This window comes from Platalea leucorodia, assembly GCF_965183815.1.
Source record: "Platalea leucorodia genome assembly, chromosome: 1".
Lineage (NCBI taxonomy): Eukaryota > Metazoa > Chordata > Aves > Pelecaniformes > Threskiornithidae > Platalea > Platalea leucorodia.
Genome location: NC_138823.1, coordinates 119,691,361 through 119,704,835, shown reverse-complemented (window position 1 = coordinate 119,704,835; position 13,475 = coordinate 119,691,361). Strand labels below are relative to the sequence as shown.

The window sequence follows — 13,475 nt, the reverse complement described above, 5'->3', positions numbered from 1 at the left end:
GTTGCCTTAACTTACTGAAAGCAATTAGGTTCGAAGCCCTGCCTGATGTTCAGACCGTGCACGTGCACCGAGAGCAGGTCACGGTGCCAAGCAGAGTTGTTTGACTCTTATCTCTTGCTGCAAAAACAAAGAGGCTCCACTTTTGTCAGGGGAGGAGGCGAGCTGCTCGCGTGGCCGAGCCCCAGCCCCAACTCCTACAGGCAGGATGAAACCCCAGCCCGTAGCGGCCTCTGAGCCAAGCGATATTGAGCAACGGGTTCAAAATGTACGTGCCTCCAAAAAGCAGTGGTACCATCTGCCACACCCTGCTTACTATCACTCTTTCCAGTCCTCCCCTCCCACCTATTTCCATTGTCGCAGTGGAGCCTCTGCCGTGCAAGACCCGTGCAGGGGTGAGTGAGGTGTGCCTCATCTCCCCCCAGCAAAACGTGAGTGGGAGGCCCAACCCAGGAGCTCCCCGGGCATTAACTCAGCACCAGCAATCCCTCGGGACTCCAAGGGCGTGCAGTAGCCCCGGGAGCTGCTTAAGAAGTCTTGGCAATGAGTACAGCCATTCACAGCCACTTTTCCTTAAACCCCGAAGAAAAATTGAAACAACTAAAAGAGGGTTATTAAACAGTCAGAAACCAAAAAGTTTCCTTGGAGCATGAACAGAGTGGGTGGCTGGTTGCTCAGCAGGGCAAAAAGTGTTCTGTGTACGTCCAGTGCTGCTACTGGACACGGGTTACTGCAGTGCTGCACGCAGCTACGGGATGGAGCACTGCACGGTCCGGGCTTCCCGGTGCTTTGGTCACCCCACGCTGGGCTGCTGCAGCTGGTCAGCGTTGCCCTGCCCTGGGAGCCACCGCTAGCTTTGCACACCGCAGGCTGTCTCCTCAACCAGCAAAGGTTCAAGTGCACAAAGCACTTCGTTATCAGCAGCTGAGTATGGTGGGGTCCTTCTCCTTTGATAACAGTGCATTTGTTTTCAGGCTATGAATGCATACGCAAGTGTCTGTTATGGTTTCCGTGGTTAGCCAACAAGCCTCTGGTGGCCTAGGTCTGTACGGCGTCTCAAGGAGGAACCTCCTTTCTGTGGCACAGTAGCATTTAATGGGAGCTGCCAAACTTGGAGGCAAAAGGGCGAATCAGGTTTAGTTATAGATGGTGTTGCCCATGAAATCCATCCATAGGTCACAGAAAGTCCAACCTCCTGCCCAGATGTGATGGTCACCAACACCAGATCGGGTCAGTTGAGGTCTTGTCTAGCTGAGCCTCAAAAACCTCCACAGGTGGACACTCTGCCACCTCTCTGGGCAGCTAACCTCCTGGTGACATTTTTTTCACTGATGGCCAGCTTGAAACTCTGAAGACACAACCTGTGCCTGTTGCCTCTTCTTGTTCTGGCCATTTCCATGGAGCGGAGCTTGGCTCCGTTGCCTCTCTAACTCCTCTCCAAGCATGTGCCAGCTGCTATCAGGTCGGCCTGAGCTTCCCTATCATCTCCAACAAGCCCACATCCCTCAGCCTCTCCTCGTAGGCCTCTGCTGTTTTGGTATCCTTCTGCCAGACCCGTTTCCCAACACACCTCTTGAACTGGGGGGGTCCAGCGCTGGAAATAACACCCCAGGTGCAGCCATTGACTACGTCAGGGTGCTGAGGGCACCACCGGGAATGACTGCCCCTGCCTGACTCCCGGGTCCTCCCATCCCACCCTGCCCGTGGCCCAGGACCCCATTTCAGATTTTACAGGCGAGTTGCTGACCTTTTTTTGGGTGTTAAAGTATCTAGAAACAGACTTGCCTTAGAAAGGGCACTGCAACACCTAGCCCAACAACCATGTTCCACCTGAAGCTAGAAGGTGTTGCTTTACAGTCTAAAATACTTTGTTTCTTCCTCAGGGCCACATTTTCAGAAATCTTGTCTCCTTGCAATCCTTTCCTTTAAGAAGTGATGTGGCGCAACACCCCCCACACTTGATTTTTAGAGGCAAACTCCTGTCTCTCCTGGGAAGGCTTTTACCACTGACTTGAGCTCACCCCAGATTTTTCTCGGAGACCAAGCCACCTGCAGGCGCTGCGCGGTTTGCTGCGGACAAGTGCCCACCCTGCGCGACTCCCCTCCGCAGCTCTCGAACCCCCAAAATGAAGGCTTGCTGCTGCTCTTCTGCAGAAGGCGAGCAGAGCGCCTGGCACCACGAACATGTCAGGATTAGTACACGTTTATTCATAACTTCATGGTTTTTCTGTGACAGCCGAGGACAGAGCCATAGCACCGCTCTTCTGGCACACTGAGTCACCATGACTTCTTTCTTCGAAAACACCCCACTGCTTGCAGTATGTTGGTGGAATTAAGTGTGTGCGTGACACCCTTGCAATGTGATCAATATTTAAGGTCTCTGGAGGGTCAACACAGGGCACTGAATCAAATTCCTTGGAAATTTTAAGTATACCAAACTCAACAGAACAATCTACTGATCTTATTTATCGCATCTACCTCTACTACTTACCACCCGGGCAAACATACTGTCCTTCAAGTTATTTTAACATATGCTGTGACCGAGATGTTGTACAAACCTTCCCAATTTCAGTGGCTCCTTGGGAGCCACAGGGACATTTCTCAGGTTTTATGTATAGTTCCTCATCTAATCAATCAAACTACGCTTTCAGGTTCAACTGCAGCTATAACTTTATTTGACTTTGTTCCCTGTAAAGGTATACAAGGTATTGTTTACCTTAGAATAAAATACCCTTGGACCTTGTTTATACAACAGATTTTTCAAAACGCTTCCCACCATTAATTCAAGAATACTTACTTCAATCTTCATGAGTAACATTGTGAGTCTTGCTATTAATCATGCACCCGCTTCTTCTACTGTTTAAAGCATTTCCTGCTTGAGGAAAATCTGATGAACAAGATGCTGAAAAATTAGGGCTGTGTTTGAGAATGAGGGGAAGGTGCCGGAAAGGCTCGTTACAGCCAGCGCCTGGGAGACGTGCAAACAAAAGTGTATTTCACTGCAATTTGAGCAGAAATGTGTATCCAAGACTCTTCTCTAGAAACACCTTGGCTCATGTGTGCAAAAACTCCACGCAAGCGCACTACTGTAGTTCCCTGATGTGGTTTAACCCCAGCTGGCAACAGCACATTCCCGCATAAGGATAACCCACCTTCTGTCCTGGTAAACCAAGGTCTTACGGTTGGCCATGATCTTCAGCCACCTTACAAAGTCTACCGCATTTGAACCGCTCACTCTTCAAACACAGCTCGTTCGTTAGTCTCACATCACTTTTTTTTGTGTGTGTGGTCTAAAATATCCGTAAATATTAAATTTCAGACACTGAGCTTTGGACAGTGTTTTAATTTGGAAATGCCGGCACCCCTTTTTGAGATCACTTCCAGCCGCATTTTGGGTGACCACGAATGAACCGTTTACCAGAAGAGCACTGCTTTGCCGTACGGCGATTGCAGCCTTCCTTGCAGCCCTGGCCCCACGCTGACAAGCAACACCGGCAGACGTGGGCCAAACCCTGTGTACACAGAGGAGAGGGATTCTGCTGAAAAATGCACCCTGCTCAGTAATCTTTTCCTCCTGCAGGAACTGGAGGAAAACTTGTTTCTGTTCCCACCTTCAAATATTTACAATAGCGAATTTACAGCCGTAGTTTATGTTCTTGCACCTTAAAAGTGAGCATCATCAAGTAAAATGCGGCCCACACTTTCTGCAGCTGTACAAACATCTCTTAGACCTTGACCTCCAACAATAACTGTAATAAAGAAATGCCAGTTTTGAGACAGTCCATGTTAAAAAACTTTCCAAAAGGTTTCTTGGGGGGGGCAACAGCCAAATTAACCAGAGAGGAGAGAGTCTGGTCCTTCTGCTGTTTGCGCCAAGGCGGCGATGGCTTGCAGCTGGCTGAGACTTAATAACAAGGGCAAACAAATCAGGCTTGCAGCCTTCATTGTTTCTCCATCACGTACGAAGGTCTAAGGAGACTTATGTATTTAGAAATACATAGTTCCTGGTTGTCATCTCCACAGGCCTATGAGGGATGCTGGGTCGCCGCGTCAAGCCCCAGCTTCCCAGGTGGCCGGACGTGTCTCACTCTTTCTATCCGTGCTGCTACCCAAAGCGCTCCCCAGGTGCAAAGACCCATGTCAGTAAGGAGCAAAGGCACTCGGAGCGCTCTGCCCTCTTCCCCACCTCTCTCTGGAGGGGAAGACTTATGAACCCGCTGAGGGTAAAGGCCTTGTCCCTCTTGGGACACAGCTGCCTGATGTGATGAGTTAAGACTCTTTTGAAGCAGGGGACTTGAAGCAAACAGCTCCTGGCCTCTTCTGGGGGACACTGACTTTTCGTCTTTCCGATATGAAGAAGGAAAAGGCACAAACCCCACTCCAGCGGCATTTCCACCCGCAAGTCTATTTTTACGCTCCTGCCAGACATGGCACAGATCTGCCAGTCATGACAAACCTGACAGGTTCTGATATGGAGGTTTGCAGAAATGTGTTATTAGGTTTGCTGCACATGCCACAACTGTGACTCACTTTCTGTGGTAACAAGGAGACGGAGACAACCTGGCAAGCCCAGAGCAAACAAGTGATATCACCAGCATGACGCATACACTTATAGGCATCATTACGTTTCTTGATTAGGACTGCAACTAAAACATTTCCAAGTAAAACAAGATGTGTGGGCACGGGAAAGAAGTCAATACCTTAGAAATTATGTTTTCTGACACAGGCACCGTGTCAACAGGCATCTCATCCTGAGCACTAAGTAATCACTGACCCAAAATTTAGCTCATGTGTGGGTACCAGCGATCTGGTTGATTACATCACACGAATGGAAATCAGCATCATCCTGAGGTGTTGCAACAAAAAATGCTGCTTGAGAAACTCCATTTTACCAAATGTTAAAGCAATTGCCAACTTAAGCGGAAGGATGGGGATGTGTTGAATATGGACACTCTCAGTGAAAGCGGCTGCCTGTTCACGCACAGCCTGTTGTATTCTCCCCAAATTACAGTTTGACCCACACACAGCAGAAATGGTGATCAAAAACCCATCCTGCTTAAGAGTTTAAAGGAAAGAGTAGCAATCTTACAGCGAGTAACATGTCAGGAATGGGTAAGTGGGAATTATAGGCGTCAGATACAAATGGCAAGTTAAAAGGTGTATGTGACTGATAGGGGAAGCTGAAGGAATTAATTAAATTAATTAAAGGCTCCACAGACTTACAGCTTAGGGCAGGCATGGGGCCATTTCAAGAGGCAGAGAGGAAAGTCAAGAACAGCAGAGCAGAAATATCAGCTGCCTTCAGCGTCTACTTATGATTGCTTTTCTATTTTGGGACAGGTCCTCTCATGGAAAAGTACTGATGCACAGGCACCTTCCACAGCCACCATGTTTACTTTCAGCTTTCCCCGAACTGGGAAAGCTCCGCAGCCACAGGGTGTGAAGAGGAGGAGAGGCTGATAAGCCTCTGGCCCTGATTCCCAAAATACTGACTCAAAGCAGACTAGCTCCCTCCGAGGCTGTCACTGCCACCACACCGCCGCCAACCTGCCAAGAAAGATGTGACCAGCATGACTTTGCAAGTTGGCAGATCAGCAGGCGAGCAGGGGTTAGCAGGTCTGTGGCCGGAGGCAGGCCAGCAAGGGGTGAGGGGTGGCAAGGTGCCACACCCCCTTCGGCAGCCATCATGCCTCTTTCTTCTCCGCTGGGAGCCACACCGTCCGGGGAGCAGCTGTGTGCAGCAGCATGAGGCCGCAGAGCGTCACGGCGAGGCCGACCCACCACAGAGGCGTCCATGTCTCCCCAAAGAGAAGCTTGCCCAGGATGGCCTGAAGAAAAAGACAGAGACAAAGCTTTGCTGGGCCAAGCTGCTCCAAAGCCTCCCGTGCTGCCAGGGCTGCGGGGACTTCTGCTGGGAGAGCCGGTCCTGCAAAAAAACTGCTTGAGGAAACTCCTATTGAGACCAACAAGAGAAATGGCTGCTGCGGGTGATGCTGGTGACGACCTACGCTACCATCCAGCCTGGAAGCACAGCCAGATTGCGGTCCCAAAACAGGATTTTGGCAGATGCACGTGTACTTTGCTGCCTTCCCAGCACCTCTTGGGAGCCAAATGTCCAGTTGACTGGGCGACTCCAGTCGACAAAAGAAGGGGCCCCACTGACTTGGGTTTTGGACACCACCATGAGCTGGCTGCGAGCTGTTGGAGCAGAGAAACAAGGTGGGCAGCTGCTGAGAAAAGCGAGCAGAAAAAAACACGCCCGTCAAAAATGCTCTTTTGGTCACTAGAGGCAGTGCGTCTTCACACCCAGCTAGGGCGGCTTTGGCTTGTCACAGGTGAGGGGTTGCAAAGGAAAAGCAAAACAAAGCAAAGCTCCCAGCTCCAGCTCTCACTGGCAATTAGAAAAGTTCAGTAAACTGTACAGCTGCTGCAAGGCACTGCACTGGGCACTGGGCAGCAGCGCCCTTCCTCCTCTGCCACCCAGAGAAACCCTACAGCCCAACACGCAGAACAGCTGAGGCCCGATACAATCATTTCATGTCTGCCTGTAACTCTCCCTTTGCAGCCAGCGATGCCAGTTGTGCTGGGAGGTGAGCTATGACCAGTCACATCCAGTGTGACCGTTTGCACATCGCTATGCTCTTCCACGCTTCAGCGCCTGGGGAAGGCATCTACTCACCGAAGAGATGAAGTTGGAGGCTGTCGTCGTCACAGAGGCAGAGGCCGAGGAGGAGGAGAGTCGCAGGGCTTTTGCAAAGACCGTCCACATCACCGCATTGCACGCCAACACCAAGCCAACACAGCCGATGCGAAGCAGCACAGTCAGCTGTAGGACAAAAGGGAAACCCCCATGTTTTCTCACTGACCGCTCATTCACCCTCACTATTGGTATTACATGAAGATGAACATATTAAATTGCAGAAGGAAACAGAAATGAGGAAACAGCCCTGGATGGAACGTGACCCTGGCACATCCTGCTGTGAGTCCAGGCTCAGGTCACAAGCTGGTAAGTACCAGGACAGCGTACAGCAGCTGCCATGCCAGAAGCCAAACTCCAGAAAGCTCTCAAGCTCTTGATGTGGTGCACATGCAATCCAGTGAAATGCCCTTCACGCATCGCTAGACGTATGGAAAAAAGGTAGAATTCAGCCCTGCCAGAGAGGAACACTGAAACTGTACGTGCTGGCGCTGTGTGTGGCCCAGGACCTGTTGGTTGTGAATTCGGGCTGAGACCAGTGTGGTCCCAAACCACTGGTCCTCAGCACCTCCCATGACCTGGCCTGCCTTACTGCTGCCGTGAGGGCAGAGCAGGGTCCTCTGGGAAGAAAGCGAGAGGTGAGGGGCTTCGTGCCTTATTTCGCATGCTCGCTGGAGAGCATGTTTACTGAGAGCTCTCTGCTCCAGCGTTTAGTGGCAACAAAACCACCTCTGAATTCAAGGGCCTTCAAGGACAATTAGGTTCTCAAGAAAGATCTCCCTCCTTAGACAACCTGACAAGATATGTAACAGCCTCAGTCTGAAAAAAGGGCAGAGTTTTGCCTAAAAAGCCTTCACCGTTCAGTCTGCCCCCACACCCATAGTTTTAGCTGCTGCAGCCATCTCCCTAGCCCCTGGGTGTCGTGTACTTGACATGATGACACCAAGGGAGGAAATCACAGGCAGAACGACTCTCACAAACACTCAGGGAATGCACAAGGGCAAGGGAAAGCAAGGCTTTTTCTAAGCTGATAGTGATCATGCCTTCATGGCCCATCACCTCTCTCAGTCCACGGTGGGCTCCATCTTGAAGGAGACAGAAACGTAGGTACGAAGCCGCCAACAAACACAGCCAAGAGGTGGCACCTGCCCCGCGGGAACAGCTGCGCTGCAGCCCCCTGCCAGTCGCCCAGATCAATGGGGATCACCGACCGTGCTCTGCTCCCACTCGGAAGAAGAAATTATTAACTGCAAGCTAGGGGAGGCCACAGGGATTTCTGAGGCAAGTGATGTAGCAAGTACAAAGCTAAAAGGGAAGGGCCGTAAACCAAATCCCTGGTTGGCGGCTGGCGCAAGCTCTCCACGGCTAACCCCATCCCAAAGAGGGACGGTTCAGGTGTTCAGCCTCGTTTTGCCCCGCTTGTGGCAAAGGTCTCCAACTTTATCAGGGCTACGGTAAATGATCCAAAACAATTCCCACCAGTGAAGCACTTTGCTTTCCCACCACTGCCACAGCAAACTCTGCAGAGAGGGATAAGAGGGACAACCATACCCAGCTGCTACTGGCCTTCTAAAGAAGAAACCTCCTGCCGTGTTACAGCTCACTGTGGGATGAGGTTTACCTCCCGGCTTCACCCTCTGCCTGTGTGACCCGGCAATTTTACCTTGCTCAGGGCAGTTATGTTACATCCACATCCACATCTAGTGGGCTGGCAGACTTGGGAGTAAAGACACGAGAGGGGAAAACAATTCTCTACGTTTCATCTAAATTCAGTATATTACTTCTGGACCAGAAAGAGCCTACTGAGGTACGCTGCTAAGAAGAAGGGCCTTAAGAAAAAGAGATCTTGTTACTGTCTTTAACGACCTGCCTGAGGTGTAGAGAGGATGGAGCCTAGGCTCTTCTCCAAGGTGTGTTGGGATATGACAAGAGGCAGCAAGTAAAGATTAGAACAAGTGAAGTGTTGATCTGATACAAGTAAAAACAAAGGTGATCAAACACTGGAACAGAAGTCACAGGCTCTCCAACCTTGAAGATATTAAAAACTTGACTGGAAAAGGTCATGAGCAACCTGTTGCAGAGCAGGGGTTGGACTACAGATCTTCGGTGGTCCTGCCTGACTTGAATTAGTCTGTGAGTCTATCCGTGGTGGAGCAAAGCTGGTTCCCACCATCACAGCAGCTATGCTATCTTCAAAAGCGACCCTGAACCCATGGGTTCATCTTCTGATCTTCTTCTATTGCAAAGCCAGGGAAATCAGCTGCAATGTGCTCTGGAGGCGGCATATGTCCAGCAGGAAGGTTTTCCAGGGAGATATGGAGTCCCTCTGTGTCCTGGGCAGAGGAGTGGGTGTTGCAACGGCACGCAGGCAGAGAGACAGGAACATCCCCAGGTGTTCCCCACAAGGAAGGAGGGAGGTATAAATTCCTTCCTTGCCAAGGGCTCAGCTGAGCCAGCCCAGTGAGTCAAGGATTACTGTTCTGATTGCTTTTCTAAGAGGAGATTAATTTCAGTGTACATTTCAGATAATCCAGAATCACCCCTGAAGTGGCACAAGTAATTTTACATGAAGTTTGGCAGGGGAGAGGGGAAAGTAAAGGGAAACTTTTGTTCCAAGTGAAACAACCCCTCCTGGTCAGGCCGCTCTCAGGCTGGGCCATCACAACACATCCGTCTGGCCGGGAAATCCATCTTTGTGCGGCCATCGCGTATCCTGCTACCCTATGTCATAACCTCCTAGAAGCGTCAATGCACTTTTAGCATTTGCGGCTGCTTTCCACACTGCACAAGTGATGGCTGCTCTCTTATTTTCAGATTTCTGTAGTTCTTCCTCAAACACAAAACTCCTTGAATTTCTGTCACCTTCTGGCTGCTCTGCAGAAACGCTTTTGTAGCAAGCATGCAGGATTCAAACAGTGAGCTCTCTGAAACACTTAGGTGTCTATGGTCCTGCGCAATGTAAGCTACTAGGAAGATTATGGCATTTACTTAAAACTCACTTAGTTTTACAGCTAAACTGATTAATTTAGTTCACAATTATCACCTAGAATGGACCTGAAAGAAGTAACTGAAGGAACCAATTTGTCTAGAAAAAAGAAACACAATCACAGCATGGTTGAGGTTGGAAATGACCTCTGGAGATCACCTGGTCCAACCAGTGGTTTGCCCAGGACCATGTCTAGACGGTTTCTGAGTACCTCCAGGGATGGAGACTCCACCACCTTTCTGGGCAACCTGTGCCAGTGCTCGGCCACCCTCACAGTGAAAAAGTGTTTCCTGATGTTCAGAGGGAACCTCCCGTGTTTCAGTTTGTGCCCATCGCCTCTGGTCCTGTCACTGGGCACCACTGGAAAGAGCCTGGCTCCGTCCTCTTTGCACTCTCCCTTCAGGTATTTACACACATTGATGAGATCCCCCCGAGGCTGAACTGTCCCAGCTCTCTCAGCCTCCCCTCATAGGAGAGATGCTCTGGTCCCTTCATGGCCTTCGTGACCCTTTGCTGGACTCTGCCCAGTAACTCCACCTCCTTTTCGTACTGGGGTGCCCAGCACTGGACATGGTGCTCCTGGTGTGGCCTCACCAGTGCTGAGTAGAGGAGAAGGATCACCTCCCTTGACACTTCACCTCAATGACACAACACTTTGTCATAGCACCTTAAAAAAAAACAACAAACAAATAGGCAATATTTCTATAAATTTCAAAGGAGAAAAATACTCAGAAAAGATGCTGCCAACATTTTCAGTAATTCCACGCTCTGCTTTTCTGTCAGTGCACAGCACAACATTTTGGGGGGGGATCAAGAACAGTATCAGGATTTAAAATTTTTGATTCTCCTTCCTGCCCTCCTTTCTGATATATTGGAAAGGGCGAACAGGATTACTGAGTATGGAGTTTTTTCTTTTTTAACTATCTCTAATAATCACACAAACATTGATTTTCTTTTGTCCTGAGGCAAGGCTAGGGTTTTTTGAGATCTAGCTTCTCTTGTGGGTTCTCCTTTGGATTTCAAGTCCATATGCACATTTGCCATACAAATAACAACCCCTGCTCTTGGCCTAAATGGGTCTCCCCCGCGTGTTTTTATGCTACGCGTATGCTGTCTACCTCAGCATCTCCCCATTCACGCTGCCTGTTCACCTCTGCAGGTAAGGACACCGCGTGCTGGAGGCGAAAGGCCAGCAGTCCCACGTAACCTTAAGCACAAGGAGGTTTGAGAAACACAACCGAGATAAAGATCGTCCCTAACAAACGCCCAAGGAGAGCTCACCGGGTGAGCCCATCGGCTGAGCAGCCCCGTGGAAATCAACTGCTCCACCTCTCCGCTCTTTGCATGAGCGAACAGAAGTAGAAGAGAGGGAGAAGGGCAACGTTATTCGCGAAGCGGAGGGCTGAGAACAAGCGTGTGATACTCAAGCGCACTAACATCCTGCTTTGAAAGCAAAACTGATGTAAAAGCACAACAAATGGGTTTTCAGAGGTGGGTCTGGTTTGGTTTCAGGCGTTCCCATACCACGCTTGGTTTCTTCTCTGTTACATACCAGTAGACTTGCTCCAGTCTGCTTGCCGTGTTTACACTACCACACCGCCTTAGTCACCCCTCCAGCAGCTACAAGGCCAGGCTCCCTCAGGAGTGAGTCACGGCCCGGCTCTCCGAGCCCTCCCCAGTTTCCCAGCAGATCCCTCTGAAGGAAAGCGCAGGGCACCCCCGGGACGGGCATGAGGAAGACCCAGCGCCCTTCCTCCCCGCGACAGGCGCAGTACGCAGCGAAGCCCTAACGCCCGAATAACGCCCGCCGCGGGGCCGCAGGCAGCGCGCGCGCGCGCTACCTCACGGAAGCCGCGTCCCCGCCCAAGGCTCCCTCCTTGCTTACCCAGCCTCCGGCCGCCTCCCCGCCCGGCCCCAGCGCCAGCTTCGCCGCGGCGGCCGCCGCCGCCCCCAGCAGCCCCGCGGCCACGGCCGCCGCCCCGCCGCCCGCCGGCATGCCGGGCCCCGCCGCCCCTCCGAGCCCGCCGCCTTCCGGGCCGCGCCCCGCCCCTGCGCAGGGCCGGGCGGGCAGGAGAGGGGCGGCCGCGCTGGGGCTGGGGCGCCGGGGAGCTGCCGCGGCTGCTGAAAGGGGGAGAAGGGGAAAGAAAATTGCATGTGTGCAATATTCGGTGATATACAAAGGTTTTATTTAAAACAAAACAAAACCAAACCCCAAAACGACAACGTAGACATGCGGCACAGAGAAAGGCTGAGGAGAAAGCGGCGTGCAGGGATGAGCAGAAACCCCTGCCTGCACGGAGCGGTCCGCCAACAGTCACACCCGACAGACGGGTGCTGAGGAACATTTGTAAGCCTACAACACGGCAATAACAAATAAAGCCCGCAGGAGACTACAGCTTTGTGGTCCAAGACAAACCCCTCTAGGCTGCTAGTAAGGGGCGTTAGTTGCTTCTGATCGCTATTATTATTTGTCTACAGAAAAAAAACCCTCCCCAGTTTAAGGTCAGGTTTTTACTTCTATACGCTACATCACAGTTCAAGTGGAAACAAATCTGCAGGATTGGGCAACTTGGAAATTCATAGGTAAGCTGGGGGAAATTCTTCCTCCCCTCAGCCAAATACTGCAGAAACTCGCTAGGTACCCTGCCCTTTACTTGAGACACATCTTTCCCTGCGTTCCCTTTTGCCCCATCGCTTGTGGGCAAAGGTAGTATGGTACAAAGTAGCCGAAAATAGAATGATGGTATTACTGACAGTAAAAAAAAAAGCTAAACACACAAGTGTTTAATATTGGTATACAAATCAACATCTTATGTTCCACTAATAAAAAGTTTCAGTTATTTGCAATAAATCTTAAGTGCGATTAAATGAACTTATGCTGTACTCCTAAAAGGTTCTGCATATTTTCAGATCTTGTTTCTTATAATTTCTAATTTTTGTTTGATAAGAAAATGGTTGCAAAATACTTCAAAAGGATTTCCTACAATGCTAATATAGAAGTCTGCTGTATGTTTATACTGGGGAAAATGTTTAAAAAGCATTTTAATTTCAAATAGAAAAGAATACAAAGCCAAAAGATATTTATAATACTATTTACAAGTCTATTACTAAATTCACATTTGTGCTTTATTGAACAAACTTCTATGAAAATTACTTTTAAGCAACCCATAAGTATTAATAGTTAATAAATTTGACAAATTAATTTTGACCCAGTAAAAACACCCTATGTTTAGCTAAAAAAAAAAAAAAATCACAAAGAAACTGCTTTTTAAAATGCGGCTCTGGTGGGAAATGTAGCATTTCAGAAGAGGGAGGAGCCTGAATAAAAGCACAAAAGGCAAGAAAAATCCAGGTGTGTTCCCAGTGAGAAAGCTTTTCCCTGGCAAGGTACAAAAATTTCAAGGAAGTATCTTCCAGCACCTATACGAAACCAGTTTTTGAAAAATTATAGGGAGATGTTAATATGTCATTGAAAGCTGCCCACTTAGCTGGAGTAAAATTCTTCACGAAAAGTTACTACCAGCAAAAAAATCCATGAACTAAAATACTCAATTATTCCAGGACCACAGCAAAAGTCAAGTTTGACAACTGGCTTTTGCTTATTCTGTACACTTTAAAAATATGGCTCTGCAATTTTGTGTCATTATAGCTGATCATGATGTCTACATATGTCACATTTTTTTGATTCTTTCAAAAAAGCATTTTCAACTCGTAGTTTTTCAGTCTCCTGTAAAACAGAAAACACGTGGGTACATTAAGGAAATTATACTCACTTCTTTCATATTTCTAGATAAG

The 13,475-nt window shown here is 49.4% G+C and overlaps 2 protein-coding genes across 2 annotated transcripts in view; both read right to left on the bottom strand.

Moving 5' to 3' along the window:
* Positions 1 to 245: 245 nt before the first annotated feature.
* TMEM42 (transmembrane protein 42) lies at positions 246 to 11,676 on the bottom strand (the record flags this gene model as incomplete). The annotated part of the gene is made up of 3 exons (XM_082313469.1): positions 246 to 5,825; positions 6,677 to 6,823; positions 11,566 to 11,676. The coding sequence occupies 3 exons, from the start codon at positions 11,674 to 11,676 to the stop codon at positions 5,682 to 5,684; spliced, it is 402 nt and encodes a 133-aa protein (XP_082169595.1). The 3' UTR covers positions 246 to 5,681.
* A 1,647-nt stretch (positions 11,677 to 13,323) lies between these two features.
* KIF15 (kinesin family member 15) overlaps positions 13,324 to 13,475 on the bottom strand; it is a gene marked incomplete at both ends in the record, with an annotated part of 36,235 nt that continues 36,083 nt past the window's right edge. Inside the window, one exon of the mRNA XM_082326643.1 lies at positions 13,324 to 13,407. Coding sequence (XP_082182769.1) covers positions 13,324 to 13,407 — 84 coding nt within the window. The remainder of the gene's footprint in view (positions 13,408 to 13,475) is intronic.